The sequence below is a fragment of the Phytophthora sojae genome (genome assembly GCF_000149755.1).
Source record: "Phytophthora sojae unplaced genomic scaffold PHYSOscaffold_14, whole genome shotgun sequence".
NCBI classification, from domain to species: Eukaryota; Oomycota; class Peronosporomycetes; order Peronosporales; family Peronosporaceae; genus Phytophthora; species Phytophthora sojae.
Genome location: NW_009258128.1, coordinates 1,111,386 through 1,125,117, shown reverse-complemented (window position 1 = coordinate 1,125,117; position 13,732 = coordinate 1,111,386). Strand labels below are relative to the sequence as shown.

Here is a 13,732-nt window from a genome sequence, read left to right as displayed (position 1 = left end):
GTTGGTCACTTGCCAGCGCAGGAAGTCGATGTAGTAGCTGTGGAAGTGGAACGAGTACGTGTCCGTCGTGTTGAAGGCGTACGCGGCGCCACTTGCACCTGATCGTCGGCGCTGAGATGCGTCCTCCTTCGACTCGCCGAAATCCGCCGAACCAAGCGCAGGAGGCTCTTGACCCGCCGGAGTGCAGACGAACTGGTCCACCGCCGTGTAGAGCGGGAAGCTGATGTGTGGCAGCTCGGCATCCTCGCTGTCAGCTTTGCTTTCGTCGGACTCTCCGAAGCTGTAGTGCAGCCCCCGGACGAGAGATCGGAGGATACTCAGCAGTAGATTGCACCCTCGACCGGTGAAGAACCCGAGGTGCATGGCGCGGGGCACCTCACCGCCGATGTAGAGCACACTACCTTCAGGCGGCGTCTGCTTGAACTGGAGCTGGAGCTGCACCCAGAACAAACGGTTCTTGCCTTCGAACAGCTCCGTTCTGATCATTGTGGTGGTCGGATCCGGCGGTGGGTCCCCCACCATCGCCGACGGGTTCAACAGGAACAGCAATTTGCCACGTACGAAGTCATTCTCGAACTCGTAAGGCTCCTTTGAGTTTGGTAGTAGCTCCGACCAGGAGAGCGCTGTATATGGGGCTGTGGATGAACACTTGACCTGGCCAGCGCTGTCCACCCGAAGCTCGTTCAGTTGCAGCGTCGGCTTCGAGTTGGCTGTGGGCGGCGGACGATTAACGAGCTGTCGTAATGGGACAGACGTGGGCTCGATGCCGTTCGCTCCATCAGGTTTGAGCTGATGCTTCTCACCGCTGACAGCCGAGGGCTCAAGTTCATTCGCACTTCCCCTGAAAGACTGTCGCCAGAGCGGCATTCGTCAACGACCTAAGGGGGAGTTCGCAAGCAGCGGGTGATTTATGTTGTGCCGAAGTTGACACGAGGTATTTGATGCACTTGGACGGCGTCCAAACACAAGATGCTGCGCCAGGGTTTTCGATAAGAGGCCGAGGGAGAGTCCTACGAATAACTTTGGGGCGCCAGAGCTATTGTGGGTAAAGGAGCATGTGTGTGTGTGGGTGACGAATCCGTCGTAACTATCATCACGACCACAACTGCCCGCTTGGCGTTACTCAGGACTCGGTATAATGGTCTGAGGATCGACAGATTTGGCGAGAATGGCCAAATCTAAGTACTATTGAAGAATGGTAAAGCTTTCAAGCTCGCATGTCTTGACAGGAATCCTACTTCAAAGTTACCCTTTTTTCCGTTCTACCAACGCAAAAATATAGCAAATTTTAATATTCAACATGCTCCGCCACTTCAAGCTTAGCTTAGGTTACCTAGCTGTACTGCCCGGGGGGACTGGGACCGCGTCGCCGAACCAGAACTCTCACGGCTGCATCGCATGCTGCGTCCCATGCCTTGGTCTTATCCTTCTCGGCCATTCTGGGCTCAACTGCGTCGAGATGAACTCGACCGATCACCTTTGCGAGCACCGTCTTCATCTCGGTCATGGCCATGTCGGCCCCCAAGCACGCTCTTGGTCCGCCAAGGAAGGCGTTGAACTTGTAGTTGGACGTCGGACGCAGTTTTCCGTTCGTCGAGTCGATCCAGCGCTGCGGACGGAACTGCGCGCTGTTCTGGCCCCAGACGTTCTCCCGTCGAGCCATGCTGTACAAGTCCATGGCTACTTTTGCCCCAGCAGCTACAAAGGTCCCATCACTGAGCACTGTGTCGATTCTGGCTCGGCGTCGAATGAACGGCTTGGCCGGATACAATCGCAGAGCCTCCTTTACCACAGCTTCGAGGTACACGACGGATTGAAGGTCTCTGTCCTCTTCTTCTGCTTCCTTCAACTCACGCGCGAGCTTCTCCTGCTCTTCCGGGTGTCGAGCGAGACACTGCAGACAACTGCTCAACGCATGAGCCATTGAGTCCCTCGCTGCCACGACAAGACCCAGCACGAACTCAGCCAGGAACTCTGGATCCTTGGAGCTCTTGCTGCTGCACTTCTGGCTCAGAAGCAGGTCGAGCATGTCCACACGAGCTCCAGCAATGGGACTGTCACAAGGACTGCCCCCTCGACGCCGCTTCCTCTTCGTGTCCACAGCTCCCAGCGTTATCCTACTCACCACGTCGACGCTGCGACTCAGAGCTGCCTCACTTCCGACGTCAAGCAGTCGCTCGAGTTTCCACGCGACTGCGGGTCGCTTCAATCTCTCAGCCACTCGCCTTTGAACCTCGTCAACCGCTTGCTCTAGATCGCTGCACTCACCGCGTCTAGAGCGCAGCGCTCCGAGCTGAAGACCGAAGTCCAGCTCAGTGAACACCTCCATTGCGAACGACCGCATGAGCCTCGTCACATCCAGTGGGTCACCACTGCTTGCTGTGTCGTCTAGAATCCTCAAGAGCGATTGAAGGTGGTGCTTCACCAGCACTGAAGCCTGTTGACGCAATGCCGCGGAGCTTAACACACTCGATGCAAGCTGGCGCTGCATGTTCACGGAAGGCCGCACCTGCCCAGTATATATGAACGCGATAGCCCCGCCATGCGCATCGTGTGCGAGCCCTTCAGCGTCGTTGTCGACCTTCTCGAACTGCAGTGCGAACGTCCGCTGGATGTCCTCGAAGGAGGTCGGAGAGCTCACCACCAGCACGTCGGGTCTTCCCGGGAGATGCAGCAGCCACGGCTTGCCGCGGAACCTCGAGGTCATGGCGCAAACCCACTCGTAGAACGCGGGTGAGCCTTCCGTCGGCTGGTCCGTCATCATGCCCACTCGAACCGGCGACTGAGACGCTGAAGCCGTCGGAAGGGTACGGTATCCGCGAGGAGGCAGCGGCGTGCTGGTCCAGCTGAGTCGGCGCTCGCGGCCGTGGCGCATGACCCAGAACACCACAAGCGCCAGCGTGCTGCCCAGTAGCGGACCTGGTGGGATGGCCACTAGGCCCCGAGAGTTGAGCAGGTTGCTCGGCATCATCCGGGCGTTGGGAGGAGAATCAGGGAATGACACCGAGGACCCACGGCCCAGATTCGCGCAACCCAAGCGGCGGGGGTTACGCTGAGTTGAAGCCAGCGGCCGCCGTTCGAGCAGAACGCCAAGCACGGCGCGTTGAAGCCGCGTCCCAGGCGCAAAGTGACATCAGCATGGAACGCCACGAGCGTGGCTCCGACTTGAAGACGTGCGATCTCTCTGCAGCAGAAGAGGGGAGGAGCTTCCGTGCAATGCGACGATGCAGATGCCGGCCTATCTTGGATAAGACTCCTGCCAGTGTTGCTGGAGCGTTGTGGACGGCGTGGCAAGAGGCTCCGTGATGGCAGGACAGGACACGGCGCGTTGTTGCAGTCTGCAACATCAGAAATCTGTGACGTGTGCGAAACATGTAGCCATGTTCAACGTGCACGTCACTTTCATTGGGACAGCTAGACTTGTGTAATCATTCCAATACGTTTTAACTTGATCCACCTATGGTAGATATACCGTTAGAGACGGTTTTAGACGGTCAGAGCGACGCGCTCCTCCCCAGTCAACGACCGACTATGACGCAGCAAGAAGCGGACACCGTTCCGACGCCGCCTTCCGACGCAGCTCCCAGCGAAGCCAAGGCCGCTACGCCCTCAATTCCTTCGCCAGATCCTCGGCGCCGTCGCGTACTCACTGTGGGCGACGGGAATTTCTCGTACTCATTGGCGTTGGCCAAGCAGCACAAGAGTAAGGGTGATGACACACGACCGCTGCAGCTCACGGCTACGTCCTACGACAGCTACGACGAGCTGGTGGCCAAGTACCCGGAGAGCAAGCGCATCTGTGCGCAGTTGAAGGAGTTGGGCGCCTCGGTATTGCATCGCGTCGACGCCACGAACATCCGCGAGTCGCTCGTGGCGGCCGGAGCCACGTCCGACAAGTTCCACTCGGTCGTGTTCAACCACCCGCACTGCGGGGAGGAGAACGTGCGGCGGCATCAGAGTTTGCTCTCTCACTTCTACGCTTCAGCGCTGGAAGTGCTAGAGAAGGGGGAGGGCGACGAGGTAGAGCAGAGCGAGGAGAGCGGGATCCTGTTGACGCTGGCCGAGGGCCAACCGGAACGGTGGCAGGCTGTGCAGCGCGCGCTCAGCGCCGGGTTGAAGCTGCACCGACAGGTTGACAACGTGGACAGCGACGCGAAGTTTGGCCTGGAGTATGAGCGCAAGCGGCATCAGAACGGCAAGTCGTTCCACCAGGTTACGCTGCATGGAGAGAGGAAAAAGCAGGCGAGTACGCTGTTCATCTTCCGGCGACAGAAGGCTGGGGAGAAGGTGGAGGCAGTGGAGGCTGAAGTCGCTCCTGTTGTTGATGCTGCTGCAGTGACGACGGGAGATGGAGAGAGGAAGTCTCGCAAGCGCAAGGCGGAGAGTGAGCTGCCCCTGGAGTTCGCGTGCACTCAGTGTGAGAGGAGCTTCAAGTCTGCGCAGGGCTTGAGGACGCACGTGCACATGGTGCACGAGTTGGAGGGGGGCGCGTCCAAGAAGCTTCTGCTGCCCTGCGAGTTCTGCGACCGCACGTTTAAGAAGGAGGACGCCAGGAGACAGCACCAGCTCGCCAAGCACGGCAAGGACCCGCTCATCAAGCCCGACTGGTACGAAAAGCAGCAAGCGGCAGCCTCCGAGTCTGCAGCTGATGCTGGTGCTGGAGATGTTGCTAAAGAGTCTACTGCTAGCGCACCGTCAGCAACAACGGAGGCGCCTGCAACTGCTGAGCCGCAGACGTGCTCCATCTGCCAGCTCTCGTTCGCCACAGCTCAAGAGTTTGACGCGCACTGGCAGAAGTTGCAGCCTCGATCTGCCGCCAAGCGCAAGTGTGCCACCTGCAGCCGCGAGTTCGACGAGGAGCGCGCGCTGCGGCAGCACCAGAACTTCTGCAGTCAGAGTAAGCCTGCCGGTAGCAGTAGTTGAGACGCCAATCAACCACTTCAATTTGCATAAGAGTGCCCTCATTCTAGTTTCATTTTTTGTCGTCATTTGGATGGACGACCAGAGCTCGAAGAGCGACGGCAACGACACAGGACCAGCGCCTCCTATCCATTCACCGCCAATGCGGCAGTGGAACTTCAGTATCAATATCCTAGACCTGTAGTCAGCGCTGCAACCAGCGCCACCCAATGACCCAGAGGCCGCCACAGTCGCGTTCAAGAGTGACTTCGTGCCGCCTGTGGACTCTGTCGCTGCCCGCGCAGCTCCCGAAAGCTCGGTTGGGTTCTCCAGCCAGAGGGATCACGAAGGGCTTTACGGAGACCCCCTAACTGCATCTGTTAAAGTTCACGGGCTGCGGCGATTCAGCTGCTGTTGCTGTGGCAGAAGATTGGACGCGCGCAACTTTTCAAAAGCGCACAATGGGAGTGGAGGCTCCAGCCACAACGTGAAAGTACCATCCTTGCTGCCTCGAGGCACCGCCTAGAAGAGCACAGGGCGCTTCTGCAACGAGTGCGCGATGCTTCATCCCGTTCAGGCACGAAGTAACTCGCAGCAGAGCCACCAGTAAAGAAGGAAAAAGTGCTTTGTTTTGCCATCATCATGAAGGCTCAGTCCAAAAACTGCGTACGTGGTACTAAGGAAAGACTCAAGCATCGAGGAACGCCACCAACGGAAGCGGAAAAACAAACGCTACATCGAAGGTCAGTCGAGTCACAACCTTAATGCGCTTGTCGATGGCAAACTACCTATTCCTCTGGTCAAATGCACATGGCGAGCGTCGAGCAGCAGACAGAAGTTGAAGTTGTCGAATACCGAAATATTGTTTTCACAAACCCGTATTTAACCCCACTTAGTCCAGTCCGTAGGACAAATGGAAGGACCAAAAGTCAGGCGCCTCGCTCCGTATAACTAGAAACAAATAGGATCATGTGACTGCATGGGCACAATCCCCCGTCCTAGCTGCCCTGGTGGTCTTATCGGTTTAGCGTCCTCCATTGTCCTTCTCGAGATATAAGCCGTTGAAAACTTGTCTCTTGTAACATCGAATTTTGCCGATTTGTCCTAGCCTAGGACAATTTTGACTTGATTTCAGTATGGTCTCAGCCGGAGCTATCTTTAGCGCCGATTTCCCTGCCCGATGCGCCTTATAAGACACACCTTTGGGGGTCAAAAACACCCCATACAAATATCAAGTCATTTTGGTCCTTTTTCGGGCTCCCTAGGACAAAAACGGCCGGTGTGTGCCACACCAAAACACGATTTGGTCCTATCTCCTAGGACAAATCTGAACGAGAAAATTAGTACACCGTTCCCTATCCGTGGTACACCTGCAGACCATCAAAAGCTGTGGTCATGGCGCTGACGTCGCGGCTAGCGTGGCGCTTCGCCTCGCAGGGCTCTCTGCGCCCGCGGTGGTCGTCCAGCACCAACGTCTCGCGCCTGCGTGGCACGCCGCACCTCAAGCGCAAGCTCGGGCAGCATCTGCTGGTCTCCGATGGCATCCTGGACCAGATCGTGGCGGCGTCGGACCTCTCGGGGACCTCTTCCGACACTGTGCGAGTGCTGGAGATCGGCCCGGGCACAGGCAACTTGACCTCGGCGCTGCTGAACGTGAGCCCTAAGGTGCAGGTGCATGCTGTCGAGTTCGACCCGCGCATGGTGGAGCAACTCAAGCTTCGGTTCCCGGCCGAGATTGAGTCCGGCAGCCTCGTGGTGGAGCACTCGGACTTCGAGGACTTCCGCTTCGCAGCCGAGACGGGAGAGCAGGACAAGAAGCTCGACGCCTGTGTGGCCAACATCCCGTACCAGTTGTCGTCGCTCGTGGTGTCCAGACTCTCGAGCTACATGCACCGCTTCCCGACGACGTTCAAGTGCGCGGTGCTGCTGGTGCAGGAGGAGTTTGCGCTGCGGCTGCTGGCACAGCCCGGTAACAAGAACTACAGTCGACTGAGCGCCAACACGGCGCTGGTCGCCGATGTGACGTCGGTGGTGAAGGTGCCCAGGGAGCACTTCTTGCCGCCGCCCAAGGTCGACTCGAGGGTGATCAAACTCGCACCGCGGGCAGCGTCAACGCCAGCTCTGCCGGTGGATGAGCTCTTTTTCCAGAAGTTTGACGCGCTATTGAGATTGAGCTTCGAGCGCAAGAACAAGACGCTGAGAGCGTTGCTGCTTGCCAAGACGGCGCGGTCGCAGTACGTGGTGAAGGAGGAAACACTGGCCGAAGGGGAAGACAAGCACCAAGCTGTTACGGACCGTGTTGAGGCTGCGTTGGAAGCTAGTGGGCTCACTTCGAACCGAGCGGTGAAGGTCTCGGTAGGCGAGTTCATGCAACTGATGCAGGAACTGCACGAACGCGGCATCGATCTGCGTCCGAGTGCCACTCGCCACTTCCGCGACTGAGCAGCAAGGGATCGAGCAACGGATAGAGCAACTTCACCTTGATACAAATACGCATTCATGTTATCTTCCTACAAGTTGAATTTGCCTTGCCTCTCGTCTTCAACGCAGCTCATTCTTGTACAAAAGTAAGCAGAAACGTCTTGCCGTTTCCAAACGCGCTGTGCTGTCTTCGCTCAGCGTCTCCATTTCTTCTTCACTCTCTCATCCTAGCTTTTCTACATCTTCAAAAGGTTTTACAGAAGGGAAATAATTAGGCTCGTATTCTCTCGCTCGCTCGCTCACTTGCTTGTCGTCGCTCGGAATATCCCGGCGATCAGTGGCTGCTGCCGCTCTTCTGGCGCTTGCTATGGTGGTGGTGTGCGTGATGTCGATGATGGACGTGGGATACACGAAGCTCTTCTGCGATGGGAGACTCGTCGTCGTCTTGCATTCCTGTCGGGCTCACTCGTTGCCGCTTGTGTAAGTTCTTGGAGCTGTGATCGCTCCGCGTAGACCCGCCACCCTTGCTACCAGTCGGCGACGGCCCGGACAATCCTGCTGCTGCTGCGCTCTTCGATAAACTCGACGACGTGGGCTTGGACTTGCGTGTGACGACCTGCAGAAATCCGTCACCTACTTCAGCGCACAGCTTCTGCTTCTTCAGACTCGGAAACAGCGGCTTGACGCTGCGTCCGCTGCTGCTGTTACGACTATTACTGGCGGAATCATACTGAATTCCGAAGGCGGCTCGGCGCTTACGCGACTGCGGCGTGAGATCCGCGAGATTGCTGTTCGATGGGCTTCGGACCCTCAAGGGCGACTTGAACACCGTCTTGTTCTTCTCTCCAGCCGACTCGTTCTCCTCTCCATCAGTGTCTTCATTGGTCCCCTGGTCGTCGTCACGGTCGTCTGCCGAGTCTCTCTCGGGCGTGTTACCCGACGAGATGGACACCTGACCGATGCGTTGACACAGCGACAGCGAGGACTCGTTTCCGTCCTTCTCCGACGTCGGCGACGCCATCTCGGCCGCGGGCATCGCCGTCTCGGACTGCGACTTAGCAGTCTCTCGGCCGTCACTCTCCGTCTCTTCATGAGTTGCCGCATTTTCTTCTTTTTCTTCACGTTCTTCATCTTCCTCTTCTTCTTCTTCCTCCTCCTCGTTCTCTTCTTCTTTCTCTTCAACCAAAATGTCCTTGCGGTCTACCTCCTCCGCCATCTGTTCTACTTGCTTCTCCTCGCGTTCTGCCTCTTCTGCGCCCTGTTCTACCTCCCGACTCCTCATCTTCCGCGTGAGCTCCTCAATGGCCGCGAACGAGTCCAGCCCCTGCCGCTTGAGCCGCCCCAGCTCCTGCTTCACAATCAGCGCGCGCACCGCGTCGTCGTAGTTCATCTGGAACTGGCGCATCACGCCGCGCACGGCCGCGGCCTCGGGCGGCTCCGTGCTGGCCACAATGCGCCGCAGCAGCAGCTTGACCGCGTCCTCGCGCCGCGTGCCGCCCTCCAGCAGCAGCTGCAGCTCCTGCTTCACCACGCTCTGGAACGCGCGCTGCGCCTCCAGCATGCGCGCGCTCGCGAAGCCCGCGCGGCTTGTCGTCGCCGCGCGCCGCGTTGTCGGAGCCTCCATGTGGCGGCAAGTGATTAGGCCGCTCAGGCGCTAAAGAGAAAATGCGGAAACGAGAAAAGAAGCGGGCGCTGATTCGCCGGAAAAGATTCATTTTACACCAATTGAACACGGATTGCGACTTTCCGCCAATAATAGATTTAGTACGCGCCTTTTCGCCCAATCGCGCGCCTTATTGCGCGGCGGTTACCCCACCTGCTGGAAGATAATAACGACGACGAGGAGCTGCAAGCAAGACGGCGCCTCTTGCTACCTCCCGGCCGTGGCACTTCCGAGAACGCCCCACGCTCGCGAGTGGCTACAGTGAGTAGTAGAGAAGTTAACGACCGCCATGGCCCGCCGCATCTCGCAGAAGCGCAACGCCAAGACGTACGAGCGGCCGGGCCTGAGCGAGGAGGAGATCGAGGAGATCCGCGAGGCCTTCAACCTCTTCGACACGGACGGCAGCGGCACGATCGACCCCAAGGAGCTCAAGGCGGCCATGCAGTCGCTGGGCTTCGAGGCCAAGAACCAGACCATCTACCAGATGATCGGCGACATCGACAAGGACGGCAGCGGCTCCATCGACTTCGAGGAGTTCCTCGACATGATGACCGCCAAGATGGTCAGTGCGCGAGCTGTCTCTCGGTGGGTTGGAGGGGGGATTAGTGCTCACTGATTTCCTGGTGTGTGTGTTGTTTGTGTGTTTGTGCCAATGGCAGAGTGACAAGGACTCGAGAGAGGACATCCAGAAGGTCTTCAACCTGTTCGACGACGACCAGACGGGCAAAATCTCGCTGCGCAACCTCAAGCGCGTGGCCAAGGAGCTGGGCGAGACCATGACGGACGCCGAGCTGCTCGAGATGATCGAGCGCGCAGACACGGACCAGGACGGAGAGATCAACGCCGAGGAGTTCTACGCCATCATGACCAAGAAGACCTTCACGTAGATACCGTACACAGACATCACAAAGCGTAACAAAACTCCATGCACAGATTCTTCTTCATATAACTCGGTCTCTCCTCTACGGCCTCGTGGCCTTTACTCAGCGACAGCGTCGTTGAGCGCCACGCAGATGACAGCCTTGTGGTGGCCGCTGTACTGGCGGATGGCCTCGCCCTGACTCAGGTCCCAGAGCCGAGCGCTCTGGTCCGACGAGCAGGTCACCAAGTACGACGACACCGCTGAGAACGCGCAGTCCCACACCCACCGCTGGTGGCCCTGCAGCGTGTGGATGAGCCCGCTGCTGCTCGGCACAGGCGGAGCGGTCGGGCCCAGCGTCGAGCTCACGCTGGACGAGCTCATCGGTCTCTGCGAGCTCATCGATCCGTTGCCGTGCATCTCCGGCTCGACCACTTCACCGTTAGCTGAGGCCGCCATGACCGCCGGCAGACTCCAGACCTTGGCCGTTTTGTCCGACGAGCACGTGGCCAAGAACTTGCCGTTGGAGCTGATCTTCGCCTTGAGGATGTAGCCATTGTGCGCTTGGACGGAGCCATGCAGCTCGTAGTGGCCTTCGGGCTTGGGGCGGTAGAAGAAGCACTTGCCGTGGTTGTTGGCCGCCACCAGCGCGCTGCCGTCGCGAACAATGTCCACCGATCGGATGCTGCTCTCACCCGTGTCTCCCGTAGGCGGCTCCAGCTTGGTCACCATGGCGTTGGCCGTGAGGTCGTACACGCGCACGAATCCGTTCTGGTCTCCGACTAGCAGCTCCGCCTGGTTCGGGTGCAGCACCACCGAGTTGAGCGGCACCCCAGCGTCGTAGCTGCGCTGGCATCCAGGGGCTCTCAGGTCCCAGATCTTGACGCTGCCGTCGTCCGAGCACGAGTACATCCACTTGCCGTGGCGCTGGAAGCCCAGCGACGTGACGTTGCTGGCGTGGCCGTCGTAGCTCGTCACATGGTTCGGGTTGTTGCTGTTGATCTCGAAGAGGCGGATGTGCGGGTTCCCAGCGGCCGCAATGTACTTCTTGTCGGGCGTGATCTGCAGGCAGTTCACTTGCTGTAGCAATAGCAATAGCAATAGCAACAGAGCAGGTCAGGTCAAATGACACATGTGCGTTGAGCAGCGATCTCGCAGCGTAGAGCGCTCGGAATCGCGCGGTTGCAACGGGAGAAGCAGCCTACCGAGTCCGGGTACTTGACCGTGCGGTTGCACGTGCCCGACGCGGCCTCCCAGAAGCGGATGGTGTGGTCGTAGCCCGCCGTCGCGAGCACCACACCCGCCATGTCGCCACTACGCTTGCAAGAATCTCTTTGCACTTGGCTTCACTATACTCTGGTTCGTGTATCACACACCAAAACACCCTTCTTCACGTTATCTTTATTCCTTCTTCCCGAGCCTAAACTGAGCTGTACGTATGAAGGTGACCACGGCGCTCGTGGCGCTGTGCGTCGCTCTGTTGGCGTCCGTAGCAGGCAGCGAGGACGTAGAAGACGTCCAAATAAGCCGCCACCTGCGCCAGGAGTTTGCCGCCAAGCCTGGAGAGACTGGAGGCGTGACGGACTCCACCAACCCGTTGCGGCGTCGGGACCAGGCCCTTGTGTCCTCGCACCGCGTGTACGACCCCGTGTCGGGACTCGCCTGCTCGCTGGTGGGGGAGTGCGTGGCCTGCCCCGAGTCCGAGAGCGACGAGAGCTTCTGCCGCGAGACGGGGTACCGCCAGGAGCTGGACTGCCCGCGGCCGAAGGACCCCAAGGACGCGGCGCTGCTCACCAACCCGGAGGACGAGCGCGAGACGAGGTTCAAGGCCTGCTCGCCTGCAGACACGGCGCGTCCAGGCGTTGCAGTGGTGAAATTTGAGGTGCGGGGGGACAGCAGATAGAGAATGAGGTTGAAGTGGTAGGTGCGCTAACTACATGTATTGTTGTTGTTGTTGCATTGCAGGCGGTGATGGCGGCGGTGCTGGCGGTGTCGTTCATGCTGCTGCGACGCGAGCGAGGGAACCACATGAACTCGTTTGACCTGCGGAAGGACCCGCGGCAACGCGCCGGCTCCGACTAAATTTCGTATCCACGTGCGTAGTTATCAGGCTTGCGGTGCTCATTGCGATTTTGCATGCTGATGGTTATCTCTAGGGACTGCTCTCTACTAGGATAGTATGCACTACAGACTACCTATGTTTCGCAATTGGGACACGCGTATTGACGCCCACATTTTGGACATACACGCGCGTCTTCATCGGCGGCAACGCGCAACGAATACACGTATCGAGGGATCTTGGCTATCGCGTCGCTTGAAGAGGAGTCGCGCATACTTTCGAAGTTTGTCACGCCGTAGATGATATCGTTTTGTCCGGTAGAGTATTTGTATCGATCGCTCTCATCAGCTCGTCAATTGTGGTGATTCCATGTTGTGCCAGCTTCTTGGCGCTTTTCACCCCAATGCCTCTCACCGAAAGAACTCTCTCACTGCCGTTCACTGCTGCCGATACGATCTCCTGTCGCTTGTAGCTGTCCGCAATTTCGTGCGGGACGACAAGAACCAATGCTACGCGATTTGGATCTTTCTTCACTTCTTCGAGCAGGCCAAGCTTCTTCAGCACCATGATGATCCCGAGCGCGTTGACGGGGTGCGTCTTCGAAATTGTCATCTGAAACATGATCAATCGGTTGTTGGAGTTCCAGGTGAGAATATCTTCCGCGCTATAAGGATCCATCCTGGCAAGATAGAACGCGTCGATCGACTCGAACCGTTTTGATTTCGGCTTGTGGTACGGTCCACTCGTCGCAGATGCAGGACACAACTTCTCGATTGTGAATTCGTCAGGGTGTGGAGTCGCTGCGATTTCGAATTCCACCTTGTTACTGTCCGGCGTAGTATCACCATCTCCCAAAGGCCGCAATTCGAGCTTGTAAGCGAATGGGTTTTCAGCGGACGTCGACAGACACATCATCGGACGCGTACTCAAGCTTACAAAGCTGGTTGCTGAACTTGCTGGTATTTCTACAGTACTGCTCAAACAACATTCACACAGCATTATGCAGCACTCGATCGAATCGGTATGTTCGCACGCACGCTCAACCCAGTCATTACCCCTGGATCGTAAAAAAACTAATAGTAATAATAAGGGTTTTACTGGGATAGGAAGCAACGTTAGTGCTGCTATCGCAGACCAAACAGGATTATGGTACGTCAAGTCAAAAGGTGGCCGCTCTTGACACCTAACTGGTACATTGTCCTGAAACCGGTGTGGCCCCGGGCCCTCCAAAAAGGTTTATATGCGTGGGCAAGCTGAACTGGTAGAAAACCCATTACACCGGTACGGCCGCGGTGCTGCACTGGGCGGCAGTCCGTAAAGCAACTTTGTTACGACAAAACGACACCCGCTACAGCACCCTTCCACAACCTTAAAAACGGCTCGGCAACCTTAAAATTACAGGTTGCTTCAGCAGCCGGTAATTTATCGAGGAGAAAATGACAATAGCGGCGACAATTTTGAGATCGAAGGTTGACGATCGTACGGGCTGGTGACTTCTCAAAACATGTTGCAACACGTATCCTAGCGAAGACGACGGAGCTACACCGCGTTAAGCGCGACTATCACCGCCAGGAAGCTGTCTGCCGTGGTTCAGCTTCCACACGACACGAATACATGTACATCAAGCAATTAAGTAGTGAGTTAAAAGCACCGCAAGTGCTGCCAGAAGAAGAGATGCAGGCGATGCCCGGTGTCAAGTTCTCGCAACTTGAGCAGCACCTTTTCCTGACGCAAGCGTGCAGTTGTTAGTGCTGTGCAAGCGAAGCCGAACAGCTTCGAGCTTGGGGCCATGAGCCGACAGACTTCACGTGCGTCACGCCAAGACATCGAG

The 13,732-nt window shown here is 57.7% G+C and overlaps 5 protein-coding genes across 5 annotated transcripts; 2 read left to right on the top strand and 3 right to left on the bottom strand.

Moving 5' to 3' along the window:
• Positions 1-1,333: 1,333 nt before the first annotated feature.
• On the bottom strand, positions 1,334-2,971 carry PHYSODRAFT_531592 (hypothetical protein; the record flags this gene model as incomplete). Its single annotated transcript, XM_009540031.1, has 1 exon — positions 1,334-2,971. One exon carries the CDS (start codon positions 2,969-2,971, stop codon positions 1,334-1,336), a length of 1,638 nt encoding a protein of 545 aa, XP_009538326.1.
• A 560-nt stretch (positions 2,972-3,531) lies between these two features.
• PHYSODRAFT_532154 (hypothetical protein) lies at positions 3,532-4,923 on the top strand (the record flags this gene model as incomplete). Its single annotated transcript, XM_009540030.1, has 3 exons — positions 3,532-4,320; positions 4,363-4,637; positions 4,689-4,923. 3 exons carry the CDS (start codon positions 3,532-3,534, stop codon positions 4,921-4,923), a joined length of 1,299 nt encoding a protein of 432 aa, XP_009538325.1.
• A 1,841-nt stretch (positions 4,924-6,764) lies between these two features.
• Positions 6,765-11,294, bottom strand: PHYSODRAFT_289141 (hypothetical protein). The gene has a single exon (XM_009540029.1). The coding sequence runs from the start codon at positions 10,752-10,754 to the stop codon at positions 9,963-9,965; it is 792 nt and encodes a 263-aa protein (XP_009538324.1). The 5' UTR covers positions 10,755-11,294; the 3' UTR covers positions 6,765-9,962.
• PHYSODRAFT_551054 (hypothetical protein) lies at positions 11,260-12,055 on the top strand. Its single transcript, XM_009540028.1, has 2 exons — positions 11,260-11,724; positions 11,808-12,055. Exons 1-2 carry the CDS (start codon positions 11,281-11,283, stop codon positions 11,922-11,924), a joined length of 561 nt encoding a protein of 186 aa, XP_009538323.1. The 5' UTR covers positions 11,260-11,280; the 3' UTR covers positions 11,925-12,055.
• Positions 12,056-12,189: 134 nt separating this feature from the next.
• On the bottom strand, positions 12,190-12,522 carry PHYSODRAFT_307359 (hypothetical protein; the record flags this gene model as incomplete). The annotated part of the gene is made up of 1 exon (XM_009540027.1): positions 12,190-12,522. The coding sequence occupies one exon, from the start codon at positions 12,520-12,522 to the stop codon at positions 12,190-12,192; it is 333 nt and encodes a 110-aa protein (XP_009538322.1).
• Positions 12,523-13,732: the final 1,210 nt, after the last annotated feature.

What these genes read in the sequence shown, in the direction of transcription:
- PHYSODRAFT_551054 (XM_009540028.1), top strand. Translation starts at nt 11,281, where the DNA reads ATGAAGGTGACCACGGCGCTCGTGGCGCTGTGCGTCGCTCTGTTGGCG. An exon ending in TTGCAGTGGTGAAATTTGAG is followed by an intron (nt 11,725 to 11,807) that starts GTGCGGGGGGAC and finishes GTTGCATTGCAG; the next exon opens with GCGGTGATGGCGGCGGTGCT.
- PHYSODRAFT_289141 (XM_009540029.1), bottom strand. Translation starts at nt 10,754, where the DNA reads ATGTACTCGTGCTCGGACGACGGCAGCGTCAAGATCTGGGACCTGAGA.